Source organism: Polyodon spathula, chromosome 1 (genome assembly GCF_017654505.1).
Source record: "Polyodon spathula isolate WHYD16114869_AA chromosome 1, ASM1765450v1, whole genome shotgun sequence".
Taxonomy (NCBI): domain Eukaryota; kingdom Metazoa; phylum Chordata; class Actinopteri; order Acipenseriformes; family Polyodontidae; genus Polyodon; species Polyodon spathula.
This window is the reverse complement of record NC_054534.1, coordinates 83,414,875-83,429,650: the sequence shown is the minus strand read 5'-3', so window position 1 is coordinate 83,429,650 and position 14,776 is coordinate 83,414,875. Positions and strand designations below refer to the sequence as shown.

Genomic DNA, 14,776 nt, shown 5'->3' with positions numbered 1-14,776 from the left:
TAAAGAGGACAGTAAGAACACAAATTAAATAAATTTGAAACACTCTAAAATAGCAACATCTTATTTGTTTTTATTGTTACTCTTTAACGACATCCACAACAAGGGCAAGGGGGGGTGTCTCTAAATAAATCCAGATGAATCTTGCTAAAAATAAAATCGTTTTCAAAAGAGAAACAGTGGAACAGGTAAAGAGGCGGACTTTACATTATAGAGAGAGGGGAAAACTCGCCGCCGGAACTCTGGATTCCCAGGATGCACCGCTTCGGCTGGGGCAGAAGAAAGGGGGGAGTTGACTATCTTATGTGTATATATATATATATATATATATATATATATATATATATATATATATATATATATATATATATGTGTATATAGAAGATCTTTGGTAAACCTGCGATTGGGTTAAACAATGTAACCTTTCAACAGGATATGATTTTACAGTTCTTCCGGTGTTGCAGCTCTGCTGAGTGTGCAGCAAGATGGCGGGCAGTGGGGTTTCTGTAGCAGCGCTCTGGACTGAAGTAAATCGATGTGGGCAAAACGGAGACTTCTCTCGAGCGCTGAAATCTGTGAATAAAAGTAATATATGTATATGAGTATATTTTACTCGCTAAATTAGACAGACATTTGAAAAATACTTGACAAAGAGCAGTGTGTAGCAGGACTAGGTAAATGTTTAAAATATAGATCACAACATTTAGCAATTTTTGTATAATTCAGGTTGAGTTAGTAACCCATCGTGTCGTTTTTATAACAGTATAATAAAATATTAAGGTAACTGGTTTGGTACATGTTTACTATACTGCCTGTCTAGTGGTTACGTGTCACATACACTAAAGCGAATAATGACGAATGTGTCGGTTAGAAAACTGCCCTTACAAATATTTTTTTGTAGTCGGACAAGTATTCAATATTGCAGATGTTCTTTTCCAGGGTAGCACAATCTTTGAAGGCTGTAGCAGGTACCAGTTTCATCTTGCATTGTAATACACACCATCTGCTTTGTGAGGACTGTAGTTCTAATCAAGATACTATTGAAGGTTCAACAGAATATTTAATCCAGTCTACGGTATTAGCAATTGAGTAGGCTAGGCATGGGTGAGGTGCATTGTGTTTTACACAGGCTTGGCACAGTGGAAAACCTTAATGTTGGGCTGTAACTGGGGAGATTATGTTGCTTTTTCTTTTCTTTAAAAGTTCTGCAAGAATGCAAAGATGACGTCACAGCTTTAAACTGTAAAGTTGTCTGCCTAATTCAGAATAGTAACTTCAAGGAAGCTCTGAACGTTATCCATACCCACAATAAAGTGTTTGGCAGGTATTGCATTTTAAATTGTACTATGCTGTGTTACTTATTACAACTAGGTGTGTTGTGGAATGACACTGAAATTAACATATCGTGGAATTTTCTGTTTTAACTGCCACCACACTATAGATTTATATAGATTCTTATGTGTATCAAAGTGCAAAGGAAGATTTATAATTAGGGCTTCTGATTTGTATTTTTCACTGATAAAACATTCCTGATACAAAAAAAAAAAAAAAAATGAAATCGGTGCATAGCCAATAAAGACAGGAAAAACACTGGAAATGGTTACTCAATTCACACTGCCTTCGCCCCATTCCCTTAAAAAAAAAAACTTCCTGACTTGTCTCTATCATTGATTCAATGTGAATACTTTGAACTTACCCCAGTTACTGAGTGGCAGCAGACTCCTACATTTCAATTGGAGACTCTGATTGCAGTTAGGAACAGAGACATGTTTGTTTGGATTTAAAGCTATATTGCGAAATTTAAAAGAAAATTGCACGTTGTGGAGAACTGTTAAAAAAAAAAAAAAAAAAAAAAAAAACACACAAAAACCCCAGAAGAATTTGCCCGTGACCATAAGGACTTCGTTGAGGAAGACAGCAAAGAAGGTGCAACTTAAGTGTGCAAGTAGTTACGTGTGAATTCACAAGTTCATAAGTTCAATGAGAATCACTGCCTCTTTATATTTTGTATAAAACCTTTCATGGACAATACTTTTGTTATGAGCTTGTATTCGCAAAAATAAGCACCAAAAAATGAAATGAATGAAAACCAGAAGCCCTATTTATAATGTGGTGGCACCATGAATATGCTCTACTCAAGTCAAATAGAAATGCAGTTAAAAGATATACAGCCATGTAAGGCAAAGTTATATAAATTAGAGAATATGTTAAAACAAAGTATTATGGGATACTTCACCCCAACAGCAATGATACCACGCACACAACTATCTTAAATACTGTACTATCTATGTGTATACAGAAAGTACTTTATGATTTTTTTTTTTTTTTTTTGTCTGCAGCGATGTCATTGCTTTTGAGAAAGCTTATTGTGAGTACAGATTGAACAGAGTGGAAAACGCCCTGAAGACAATTGAAAGCGCAAGCCAGCAGACAGATAAGCTAAAGGAACTTTATGGCCAAGTGGTAATCATTCTAACAAATGTCCTTCTGTGTACTTTCACTTTTAATGCAATTATAAATGTATATGCAGCAGGCCAGCTGATGCCTATTGACTTGAGGTGTATTAAAAATTAATACATTGGTTGAATTATACTGGCTTATTTAAAAGCTGTTATTTTTAATATCTGTTCTGAAAAATAATTTATTATTTTGTAAATATGAAGATTTATTTGTTTGGGGACAGTTGTATAGGTTGGAGCGCTATGAGGAGTGTTTGGCAGTGTATCGGGACCTGATCAGAAACTCTCAGGATGATTATGAAGAAGAAAGGAAAACAAACTTATCTGCAGTAGTTGCAGCTTTGAGTGCCTGGGAACAGGCTTCACCGGTAGGATACCTTTTAAAATCTGTTCTATTTAAGGTAAATACAGCATACCTAACAGCCACCCACAATGGATCTCCTATGCACTTTGAACAAGTTGGACTTTACAAATTGGCAATAACAATTATAACCTTTACTCTTAATGCAGAAATGGCCATTTTTGTCCCTAATTAAAGTAGCTTCTTTACTATATTAGGATATAGGGGTGAAACGATTCACCATTGCAGGCTGTAAAGCAGGGGTGTCAGTCAGTCCCGGTGGGCCATTCCCCTCCAGGTTTAACAGGTACAGTTGTGTAATTCGGGGTGTGGATAGAGTGTGAATTGGTTCATCAAACAATTTAGGACAAGGTTGGAATGAAGACCAGGAGTGAAATGGCCAATTTTGGCCACCGCTGCTCTAAAGGTTCAGTTCACTTGATAACCATATCGGTACAAAATGATATGCTTACAAGGTAACTTAAAAAAACACAAATGTAGACTATAAAGTTTATGGACAAATAAAGCGGAGAGAGAGCAAGATGTATTTTACCTCTTGTTTTTGCAGAGGTAGATATTGCTTACATCACTGAAGCACGCTCATTGTAAGCATTACAAGTAATTGGAGCCTGTTGGCAACAACCACCAGTTATAACTAAACTAAATGATAATTTCACATAATGACTTACTGCTTTACTTTCATACAATCTGTACATTTGCCAATTCCAGTCATATTTCAAGTACAGTGATAACTACTATTTCCCAGGAAGACCTTGGACTGCCTGAAACCTCTTATGAGCTGTGCTACAATTCTGCTTGTACACTGATTGGTCAAGGCAGGCTACCTGAGGCTATGAAAAAACTTCAAGAAGCAGAAGGTAAGGTTCAGCGGCTGTAGAATTGTGGTGTAATACCTTATTGATGTATATAATTTGTTAATTTAAAATAACTTGATATACATTATTCATATACATGTCTTTAAGGACATGTATTGCAGTGATTGAAACAGTATAGTAGGTAAATGCATTAGTGTCACAGAAATTGCTCCTAAAAAGCAGTTTTACCAATCCATACAGTAAAATGTAAAAATGCACAGGTTCTATGGTTATGTATGTTACTTATAACTTGCACCTAGACGTCAAATGTTAAAGTGATTCTTACATATTTTTTTTTTTAATTTTGTTTTCCTTAGAACTCTGCCGTCAGTCTTTGTCTGAAGATTCTGTAAGTATTGTTTCCTGTTTTATTTTAAGTTGTACCCAAACCTGAGTATATGTGGTTTTACTGTATAATACAATAATTTTTAACCTGCATTAAATTGTCACTACAAAATTAACAGTAACAGTACACTTGCATAAAATGACTCACATGAAACTAACCCATACCTACGGGATGTTTTGTGTTGGAAAATATATCTTGATGATGTGTTATTAAAAAAATGGATGGGATCTGAGGCTGATCTATTTTTGTTTTGCAATTACAGAAATAATAACAATCCAAACTTAGTTTGCTATGGAATATAGCCAAACGAAGATACGTTTTTAGATTTAATTTCAGTAAATGATGAGGGTTCTCTTAATACATCTACTTTTTGTAAATCAACAGGTAGAAATACAATCTTGCATGCCGATAGCGATCATTCAAAACATGTGATCAAAAATATACTATATGGTCAATTTGCACAGCTAAAAAGAATATAAGAACATAAGAAAGTTTACAAACGAGAGGAGACCAATCAGCCAGTCTTGCTCGTTTGGTTGTTAGTAGCTTATTGATCCCAGAATCTCATCAGGCAGCTTCTTGAAGGATCCCAGGGTGTCAGCTTCAACAACATTAGTGATATGTCTAACTTTAAAATGAAAGCTAAAGGCACAGAGGCTCGCTTTTGATATAGGGGTTATAATAAGAACTTACTTGGTGCCGCTTTTAGTAGAACTGAAATGAAACCATAGTGAGTTTATAGAAACTACAGAGATTAATGATTCGACTAAACAAGAAAGATTGACTTTTGTCACAGAGTTTAACTATATCTCCAATGACATTAAAAGAATAATCTCAAAACATTGGAGGATATTGGAATGTGATACTCAACTTTTGCCCTTCATTACCTGTTTACCTAGATTTTGTTTTAGACATGGCAGGAATATTAAGGATGCGTTAGTTGCTTCTATGTATAATCAATACCATCTAATGAAAATTGGCTTACCAAAACAATACATGGTAACTTTCAGTGTGGAAGATGTGTTCATTGTTCTAACATGCACAATAGCAAATATTGTAATTATCCACACACTGGTCATAAATAGATGATGCAGGGTTTTATCAATTGTAATATAACCCATGTGGTATCTATGCTTAAATGTCCTTGTGGCTTGGTTTATGTCGGACAAATAAATGTAAAAATACATATAGCAGAACATGAGACTGCAATACGAAATAACAGTATGGATTATGCGATCGCCATGAATAAGGCTACAGTTTTGTCACAGAAGTCATGGAAATTGTGAATTTGAACAAAAGCCCATGAAGTCGTGGAAATGGATGTAAAAACGCATTTGGTTAGGCACTTCCTTTATTTCCTTTAACAATTCAGTATGTCTTGAACTGAAAATAGAAACCTGCGAGTATCTGTATCTTGTTTGGTTGTGTGTGCACTCAGCATTTATGTGTCGCTATGTAGGTCAGCGAATGAGATTTGTATTTTGTAGCTGAGCAAGCAAGTAAAAAAATGAACACGGATCGTATGTTCCTGTAAACTCTCAGTTGTGATCTTCACATACAGAGCTTAATTTATTTTTTGAAACAGAAGTGGGCTTGCATCTTCAAAAAATATCAATTAATACTTACATTATATTTCTTGAAACTTTTTTCATACAATGTAACAAGTAGCCTGTTGACAATAAATACTCACTTTCTCTAAAACTAAACATTGCTGAACAAAATACTTCAGACTGCCGTTGAATGTCTTTTTTTATTTCCTGCAAACTGTAGAAAAAACGAGAGGTTTATTATTTTTTTTCTGATCTTTGTGATGCCCCGTTTCTTTTTTGAACACGGTAATAAAAACAATTATTTGACATGCTGATTTTGTATATGTGTATGTTTATGCCAGACGCGCACAGAGAAATAGGAACGCAGTTTATTTCAAACACCGTCTGTTTCACTATGTGGCTGGTGTGAAAGCCTGCATTGTACAGTATTTAAAAAAAAAAAAAAAGTTATGTTGGTGTGAAACCCTATTAACTAAGTTTTGTACTCTAAAGTAACATTTAAACTTACCAGCAGTCAAAAGCAATAGTCTTTATTATATTGGTTTTTGTGTACTATTTAAAAGCTCTTGTTTATGTTGATGTCTAGCTCAAGCTACATTATTTGGTGACCTTTCCGTAAGTTCTTGGTAATGTACTAAAAATCACTGTGCCAAAATCGTAGCTTTAGCCATGAACCATGATTCTGCCTCAAGTTTTAAATTTATAGGAATCGAAAAAGTCTCTAATAGAGGTGGTAATACAGTGAATCTGCTAATAAGGAGAGTCTCATTCTGGATTTTTACTTTTAAAATCTATGAAACCACGTGGAATGAATGAAACATTAGATCTCAATCCATGTCTCCTTAAAGTGTTAAATGTTTTAAAAATGAGATAATTTGTCTTTGTATGGTAACTTGAATCTTCAGTTGTCCGGGGTTGAGAATCGCTTTCCAGTGTCTTCCGATCTTTAGTATTGAATAACTGTTTAAGTTAATTATGTAATATGATCTGTTACGTACAGTAGAATATATAGCTATATTTTAAGATTTTTTAATATATCATCATTTGAGTTTAATTATTGTATAATGACACTGTTTGGATTAACAAAAAGATTCTAAAACCATTTTCAGTTAAAATACTATGACAGGTCAGATTGTTATTTGTAATTCTAAATAACGTATATTGTTATTATCCAGTTAATGATTAACTATTGTATTGATTGGTGTCCTTTTATGTATGATACTACTTAAAGAAGAATAGATTTTTGTGAGTGCGACCAACCTCGTCTCTATGAGCATCATTGAGCAAAGTATACATGGTTTATGCTATATGTCATTGCTGTTAATAATCTGCAGAGACTTTAATAAGCTAATTGATCTATTCAGGGAATTGGTTTATGTATATGTCAGATGGTGCATAGCAGTCTTATCTTTTTTTTTTTTTTTTTTTTATCATCAGGATATGACTGAAGAAGATATTGATGCTGAGCTGGCTGTGATCCATTCCCAAATGGCCTATGTCATGCAGTTGCAGGGACGGACTGAAGATGCTTTGCAGCTATACAATCAAGTCATCAAATTAAAGTACAATATTTCTTCGAATTTAAGACACATCCCAAATTTACCACCCTCAATTTGAGGAAAAAGTAAAACATCAAGTATGCATTTACAAAAATACAACCTCAATTACGCTGTTGTATCGTACAAACCTGACACGTAACAGTGTTCTGTATTAACCACAGAGCTTGTTTATTGTGCTGAGCACTGTATAATACTTAAGATGCCGTCTCTGTCTTATACATACCACAACTCACTCACAGCATCACACATTCTGGCAACAGCAAGCATGACCTAACACTCCATGGCATCAGGCAACATGCAACCCACAGCAACCACAAACATTGCTTGACATGTCGAAAAATACGGGGGTCTGATCAGCATTTCCGATCTGTCCATGCTGGTACTGTTTGTTACAAATGCAGAAATTGTAAACGTTTCTCTTGGAATTCCTCAGGAAGCTTCATTTGTTTTTTCTCAGCCGTGTCACATTACTGCTTGTGTATTCGGGCAGACGCCTTTGTTGTCTTTTCTCGTCAGTTAGTCACGTTGCTGTTTGTGTACTTGGCTTGTCACGTCTTTTGTTGGTGATTAATACTGTATTCTGTATTTGAATTAAAGACGGAGAAGCAAAAAATTGTTAAAGCACGTCTTAAATTCGAAGGAATATGGTGCGTGTTTATTTGTATGTGTTGGTTTTGAAGTTAACTATTACTATCACAATATAATGTGAACTTTTTTTTTTTTCTCTATAGGCCCACGGATGTTGGATTGCTTGCTGTCACTGCTAATAACATAATAACTATTAACAAGGTACATTTTATCATTTTAAATAAATGTTGTTGAACAGATTTTGTTCGTTTTAATATATTTTTAAAATGTCTTTAATGGCAGTGTCATCTTCATTTTGTTAAGTTATATTAAAGAAATTCATACATCTAGTTCTTAATATAACATGTTGATCTCTTCTATACAGGACCAAAATGTGTTTGACTCCAAGAAAAAGGTGAAATTAACCAATGCAGATGGTGTGGAGCACAAACTTGCCAAAAAACAGCTGCAGGCTATTGATTTTAACAAGGCTTTATTGGCCATGTACACGAATCAGGTAAGGAATGAAAAGTTTTGTTTTTAGATTTACAGTAATGTTTAGCAGCCTATTGCCACAGTTGTCTTCCCTTTTAAGTGTGTGTTTTTATGTTTTATTGGTCATTGTTATAAGGTCCAAGGTGCTAATTTGTGTTCGTGAAACCACTTTAAAGCAATTCCTAAATTATACTTACAATGTATTTAAGGTCAAGAAGGAACATTAAGGTGCCTATATTAGTGTGTATTTATTTGAAATTACTAAATTATTGCAAATGTATATTATGCAGATTGAAATTAGCACTGTTCCATACATCAGCCACTTCAAATCTTTTTATGTTTATAGGCAGATCAATGCTGTAAACTAGCTGCAAGTTTACAGTCCCAGAATCCAGGTCATCCACGACCAGTGTTAATCCAAGTCTCACAGCTTTGCAGAGAAAAGCAGCATTCAAAGGCTATAGATCTACTGCAGGTGAACCATTTATGTCTTTGATACTGTTTTTATATTTATTAGCATCAGTCCTATGTAACTCCTTTTTCTGTTTCCAATCTGGTCTGCTGCAGATTGCAATTGTAATTTTACAGTTTGATCTGTAAACTAATGTTAACAAGAATCAAAGGCTGTCTATTTTGAAAATATTTTTAATTTTCTAATCTGAATGAGTCTCTGGACTGAGATTAATCATTTTTATTTATTTATTTTATACCAATTATTTGATTTCTACAAGGTACAAATTCAGTTCAAACCAGTACACGTTTCAGTTTACTACATTTTTAATTAAGTACGTTCGGTTGTATTGTTACTAGAATATTTTGGTACACTGTGTATTGCTCTGTAAATTGGAAGGCAGTTTTTAGTATCAATTTAATTACACAGTTTAGTAACTAAACTACTGCACGTTATAACCTTATTTGTATTTATTTAATCATGTTTCACTTTATATTTTGTAATGCTACAGATAACTGGTTGAAATGTTGCTTCATTGTCCAAATGTGATGTTGAGGCAGCAATGTTTGAACAAACCCTGAACATCCCATTATTTCATTTTAGAGTTTCTCAGAAAAACATCCAGAGAGTGCATCAGAAATAAAACTAACAATGGCTCAGTTGTATGTGGTTCAAGGTAAGCTGCTTTTCATGCTAAAAAAAATAAAATAAAAAATAGTTTTATTCCTTTCGTAGGGTTTATTCATTTGTGGGTGCAGTTATTCAATTAAAGGTGTAAAATATGTTTTTCAACGTTTTTTCACTGTTTACTATACAAGAGATTTAGTTTCTCTTGGATGGCCTTGCATAATATGTTTATGCGTACAATATTGTTTTCTTTACTCTTTGGACTGTTTTAAAATCAAAGATTAATTTGTTCTTTTAACTTTAAGGTCACGTAACGAAAGCATGTGACATCTTGCGGTCCATAGAAGATCTTAAGCACAAACAAGGCATTGTAAGTAAAAATAATAATATGATTTGTAGTTTAGTATTCAATGCAATGTAAGCCCCTTTATACAATGAAATAAAATAAAATGTTCTGTAATAAAATGCCCTGTAAGAATGACTATTTGTTCTATAGTCATGTGTAATTGCAAACGTTTACAAGTGCTTGTCATCTTTCCAGATTTCTGCATTGGTTACAATGTATAGCCATGAAGAAGACATTGACAGCGCCATTGATGTCTTTAGCCAAGCTATTCAACACTACCAGGAGCATCAGGTATGTCTGCTAATTGAAGTGTCCAGTGCTGCCACTGCAGGTTAACCCTTTTGAGTTGCGATTTCTAAAATACACTGCCAGCTTATGGGAGTTTTTTTTTTTTTATTTCCCTCTTATGCATCCGCTTTATTATTATGAGTGCAGCGTACAAACAAGCTGAAAGCTATATGTAATGAATATCGCTGAAATACAGACAAATAATTTTTACCATTAAAAAATATATATATATATATATATATATATATATATATATATATTATATATAGCTTGACGCCACCTCTGCTGTCACTTGTTGTTAGTGGTAAATATTCTCACACTCGCTGACGTCCGATTCAGTGGAAGAATTGTATGTATTTAAATCGGCATCTGTATTAAATATTATTACTAATACTTCTTTCTCACTGAGCAATTTTCACAGGTTTACAAACACACTTGACATTTTTGTGTCTGGGATAATTTTATGTAATTCAGTCAATATCTAGCAGGGGGCGCAAGAGACCAATAAAATGTGTTACAGAAACCTAGTCTTAAAATATTATGCGATCAGGGGTTTTGTAGGCTCAGTAATTCACGTTTTAAAATTGCAGAATGTACTGGTACGTTCGGAATCCCTGGGGACCAGAGAGCAGCGAACGCACCGGTACGGTGTACTACTCAAAGGGTTAAATAAATCATTTAAGCTTGCAGTTTCATATTTTCAGTGTTATGGAAACTCCTTGTGAATATGAATAGTACAGATCTTTTTCACATATCCATTTTTTGTTTGTGTTTACAAACCATCCAATCTGATATGACAATCACCTTAGATTCTTGTTTTTGTTAAACAAGTCCTTATTGGGCCCTAATCTATTATGACTTGAATATAATTTCATATATGTGTTTTAGGCAGTTGTTGGCTCTTTAACAACAGTCATGAACATCAGCTTTATTTTATACATTAAAAAATTGTCACTGTCAGTTTTGCCATAAAGGTATTTGACGTTTCCTTTTTTTAACTCTTCAGCCAAACTTATCTGCTCATTTATCACTTGTAAGAGAAGCCGCGAATTTCAAGTTAAAGTATGGACGAAAAAAGGAGGCTATAAGTGACCTTGAGCAGTTGTGGAAGTAAGTACATTTTCAAAGGTTTACATAATGTTAATAAACACGTTTACGACAACAATTTCTCCAATTCCTCCTAAAACTATAGAATATTCTTATGATTGTCTTCAGCATTGACTCCCAGTTAATATCAAATTGCACTTTGATAACTTTCCGCAGTTTATTTAATGTTTCTTGAGCTCACAATAAACCTGATTACTTGTACATTATTTTGTATTATATTGTTTGTGTTGACTAAGCCTTTTCCCAAATTTTTTGCTAAAAAATTGATTTATCTTTTTGCACCTTAGGCAGAATCCAAAGGATATACACACATTGGCACAACTCATCTCTGCTTACTCATTGGTAGATCAAGAAAAAGCTAAATCGTATCCTTTTAACAGAATTACCTTATTTGGGAGTTCATTGAGGTTCCAGATTATTTATTTATTTATTTATTTTGGTGGTTCTATTTTTTTCAAGCTTGTTTAGCTGTGGACGACTGTTCTTGCAATATTGACCAATGTCAATTATTTCATAAGGTAGAATGTAATTGGCAGATGAAGTAAAATCTATATTGAAATGTAAAATTTCCTGTAGTTTAGTGTTGCCTTTTATCAAAGTCAGATTTCCTAAGCTCAGTGTTTCCCAGGCTTAGCAAGCACCTGCCATCAGCAGACAAAATGTCTTTCAATGTTGATGTAGATGCGCTGGAGAATTCACACGGAGCTACTTATGTTAGAAAGAAGGCAGCAAAGGTGACTGGCGAAATTATACCAAATCAACAAGGGTAAGTGTTTGCTTCCTGCAAAAACCTTCTCTTTAAACTGTAATATAAATGTTGGTAATATAAAGTGTGTGCTTGTGTTGTAGTGTGTAAAGAGTTTGTGTTTTTCTTGTTAACTTTTTTTGCAGACAAGGGGATATAAAGAAAAAGAAGAAGAAAAAGAAAGGTAAGGTTTCATTTTCTGTAGAAGGGCATGTACTGTGGTTTTATCTTTTGTTATGTACTAGATGTGAACGTTAGAGCTGACAGAGAGTGGGATGGCTGCGGATAAGTTTAAAAATGTTACTTGATTGTGCCTATTACTAGCTTCTGTCAACAGCTCATAAGTTGTTAAACAAATGATTTGTCTATTTTTACCATTTAAGTGTGCGGTAATAGAAACCGAATGGTGTGTTAGGTTGTCTAAATGTCTCTCTCTCTTTGGATTGTGTTCTGTAGGTAAACTGCCAAAGAATTGTGATCCTAAAGCTACTCCAGATCCAGAGAGATGGCTCCCAATGCGAGAGCGCTCTTACTATCGGGGAAAAAAGAAGGGTAAAAAGAAGGAGCAAGTTGGCAGAGGTACACAGGGCGCAACATCAGGTGCATCGGGAGAACTGTAAGTATTGAGAACAAAAAAAATAAAAATAAAACCAAAATAAAACCACTCCCTGTGGCCTATTTTAATTAATCTAAATTTGGCTACTCTTAAGCAGATATTTATCCCACTGGAGTATCTTCCAGAGGTTAACTGACTATATTAAATTCATAAGAATTACAGTGAAGCTGTCTTTGTTGATGTCCGCATGGAGAAAGGTTTTAACAGGAGCACATTTTTTAATGAAACTTTCCTTTTTAGGGATGCAAGTAAAACAGCAAGTAGTCCTCCTACGTCTCCGAGGCCTGGCACTGCAGCTTCATCAGTCACTTCAAGCAGCGTGGTACCCCCTAGACAACAGAAGCCAACTGCATCTGGGGCAACCAGAAAGAAACCACAGCAAAAGAAAAAGAAGGGTGGAAAAGGTGGATGGTGATTGCTGAAGCAAAAAACATGTTCATCAGTCTGAGTGGAGGAATTCTTTAATTGGAATAAGTTAAAATATGAAATTAAAATGTTAACATGAAGTTTTCTGTTTTAAAAAGGAACTTTGTTTTGTTTAAATACGGTTTAACGTCTGTATAAATGTGTAATAATGGGGGAATCAATCCTGTTTACATTGCTGTTTTAAAAATAAATGGAACAATCACTTAATCAAAGTTCTTTTTCTTTTTTTATGCATTCCACATGATGAATACCAGTTGTTTTGAGAAACAATTGTACTCTAAAATGGGTCAAGTTTGGACATTGGCCCAATAAGAATAAACTTATTAAAGCTGTTACTGCTGCACTGTCCACTTTATAGCTCAAATACCATTTGAGATACTGACGTCATATTTGCAATGTTTTGTAAACCCTTGAGAGTATATATTATGAACCTTCACATAAGCATCTGGTGCAATATGGCTGACGTAGAGGGCAATACTTTACACTGTGTATGCAGAGAATATTTAGATTCTTTATATTTGGGACACAGCTGTAAAATATGTTTTTTACTGTTACTTTACTGGCCTTATCATTGATACAGACCGTATACTTTGAGGTGGCGTATTTTGATTTGGTACAGTTTTTATCAGTTTCACTTTTTCTATAGCTTTTAAAGAAATGTAAATCGTCAAGCAGTTGTTACTGTATAACATGAATGGTACATTTCTTAATTCTCTCAAAAAATGTAAGAGACATCCTAATAACATTGCTTGTGTTTGGTTCGAACAAGAATAATCACATTTCTGTTTTAAGTGTAGTTAACGTGATAAAAACTTTGCAGCAAAAAGCATTGTCACCTTTTTTTATAGTAATACACAGTACAAAAAAATGACAATGCTGTTCAATGAGAGCATCAGCAATGTTGCAGGAGGGAGCACCGATGCGAATACAAACAAGGCAGTTGTGCGAAATTGTGGTTCATTACTATAACTGCCTGGGTATGACCCTGGATGTGTGTGTGTGTGTGTGTGTGTGAAATAATACATTTGCAGTAAACAATACAGGATGTTATGTAACTTAAAAGTACTATACCAAATATGCAAATCCATTTCAACCATCCATGTATTTATTGCCTGAGCTCCATTATTTTCATTGTCAAAACAGTATGCTACACCAAACCTCCTTTTATACAGTACACTGCAAACCTGGGATCATATTGTAACGATGTGTGGCAGCTAATGCCACCCGAGCACACGCTTTTCTGGATTTACCAGTACCAATGCCAAATTCATATACACATTTGGTCTTTTTTTTTTAGCACCACATGCTGTTTTTATAAATACTATGTTTTGGTTTTTTTTTTTTTTTTTTTTTTTGGGGGGGGGGGGGGGGGGGGGGGGGGGGGGGGGGGGGGGGGGGGGGGGGGGGTGGGGGGGGGGGGGTGGATAAGTTTTTTGCAATCAGTAAAGTCATGCTTTACATTAGCTGTCATTATTAGTTAACTTATATTTTGATTGGTGTTTGTGCCATCTGGAATTATTTAGCATCGACAAGAAAACAACAGACAACCATAGATGAACAAAGTGATGAACCCAATTTAGTTACAGAGGTAAGATTTGAATAGTTTATCTTGATTTCGTTCAATAATGATGTCTAGACAGACAAGTAAATATTACTTATGAAACCTCTTCATTTATCCATTGAGCAATGCAATATAATTGATTATCATGCGTTTATTTGCATAGCTGATTCACAAAGTACAAAATCACAGCACTGGATGCACATTATTTCCTATGTAAATTCACTATAAAATGCAGTTCTTCCAATTATATAGCATTTATTTAGGGAACTGATTACATCAGGTTTTACTGTCACAAAGAGGAAAATAACATGCAAAAGGTCAGAGTAAATTGGTTGAGCAGGAATTAAAATGTGGGAGCTTCTGGATTAAATGGTTTTAAACTGATGCAGCACAATCAGTATAAATTTATACTGCTGATTCA

The 14,776-nt window shown here is 34.5% G+C and overlaps 1 protein-coding gene across 1 annotated transcript; it reads left to right on the top strand.

The window, feature by feature from the left end:
* The first annotated feature begins 398 nt into the window (after nt 1-398).
* On the top strand, nt 399-13,001 carry LOC121323424 (signal recognition particle subunit SRP72-like). Its single transcript, XM_041264501.1, has 19 exons — nt 399-582; nt 1,201-1,321; nt 2,337-2,460; nt 2,681-2,824; nt 3,563-3,674; nt 3,989-4,020; nt 7,005-7,129; nt 7,858-7,915; nt 8,079-8,210; nt 8,535-8,663; nt 9,243-9,315; nt 9,572-9,636; nt 9,808-9,903; nt 10,907-11,010; nt 11,295-11,372; nt 11,636-11,773; nt 11,899-11,936; nt 12,209-12,368; nt 12,609-13,001. Exons 1-19 carry the CDS (start codon nt 483-485, stop codon nt 12,781-12,783), a joined length of 2,004 nt encoding a protein of 667 aa, XP_041120435.1. The 5' UTR covers nt 399-482; the 3' UTR covers nt 12,784-13,001.
* Nucleotides 13,002-14,776: the final 1,775 nt, after the last annotated feature.

What these genes read in the sequence shown, in the direction of transcription:
- LOC121323424 (XM_041264501.1), top strand. Translation starts at nt 483, where the DNA reads ATGGCGGGCAGTGGGGTTTCTGTAGCAGCGCTCTGGACTGAAGTAAAT. An exon ending in AAAACTTCAAGAAGCAGAAG is followed by an intron (nt 3,675 to 3,988) that starts GTAAGGTTCAGC and finishes TGTTTTCCTTAG; the next exon opens with AACTCTGCCGTCAGTCTTTG. An exon ending in ATTATACCAAATCAACAAGG is followed by an intron (nt 11,774 to 11,898) that starts GTAAGTGTTTGC and finishes CTTTTTTTGCAG; the next exon opens with ACAAGGGGATATAAAGAAAA.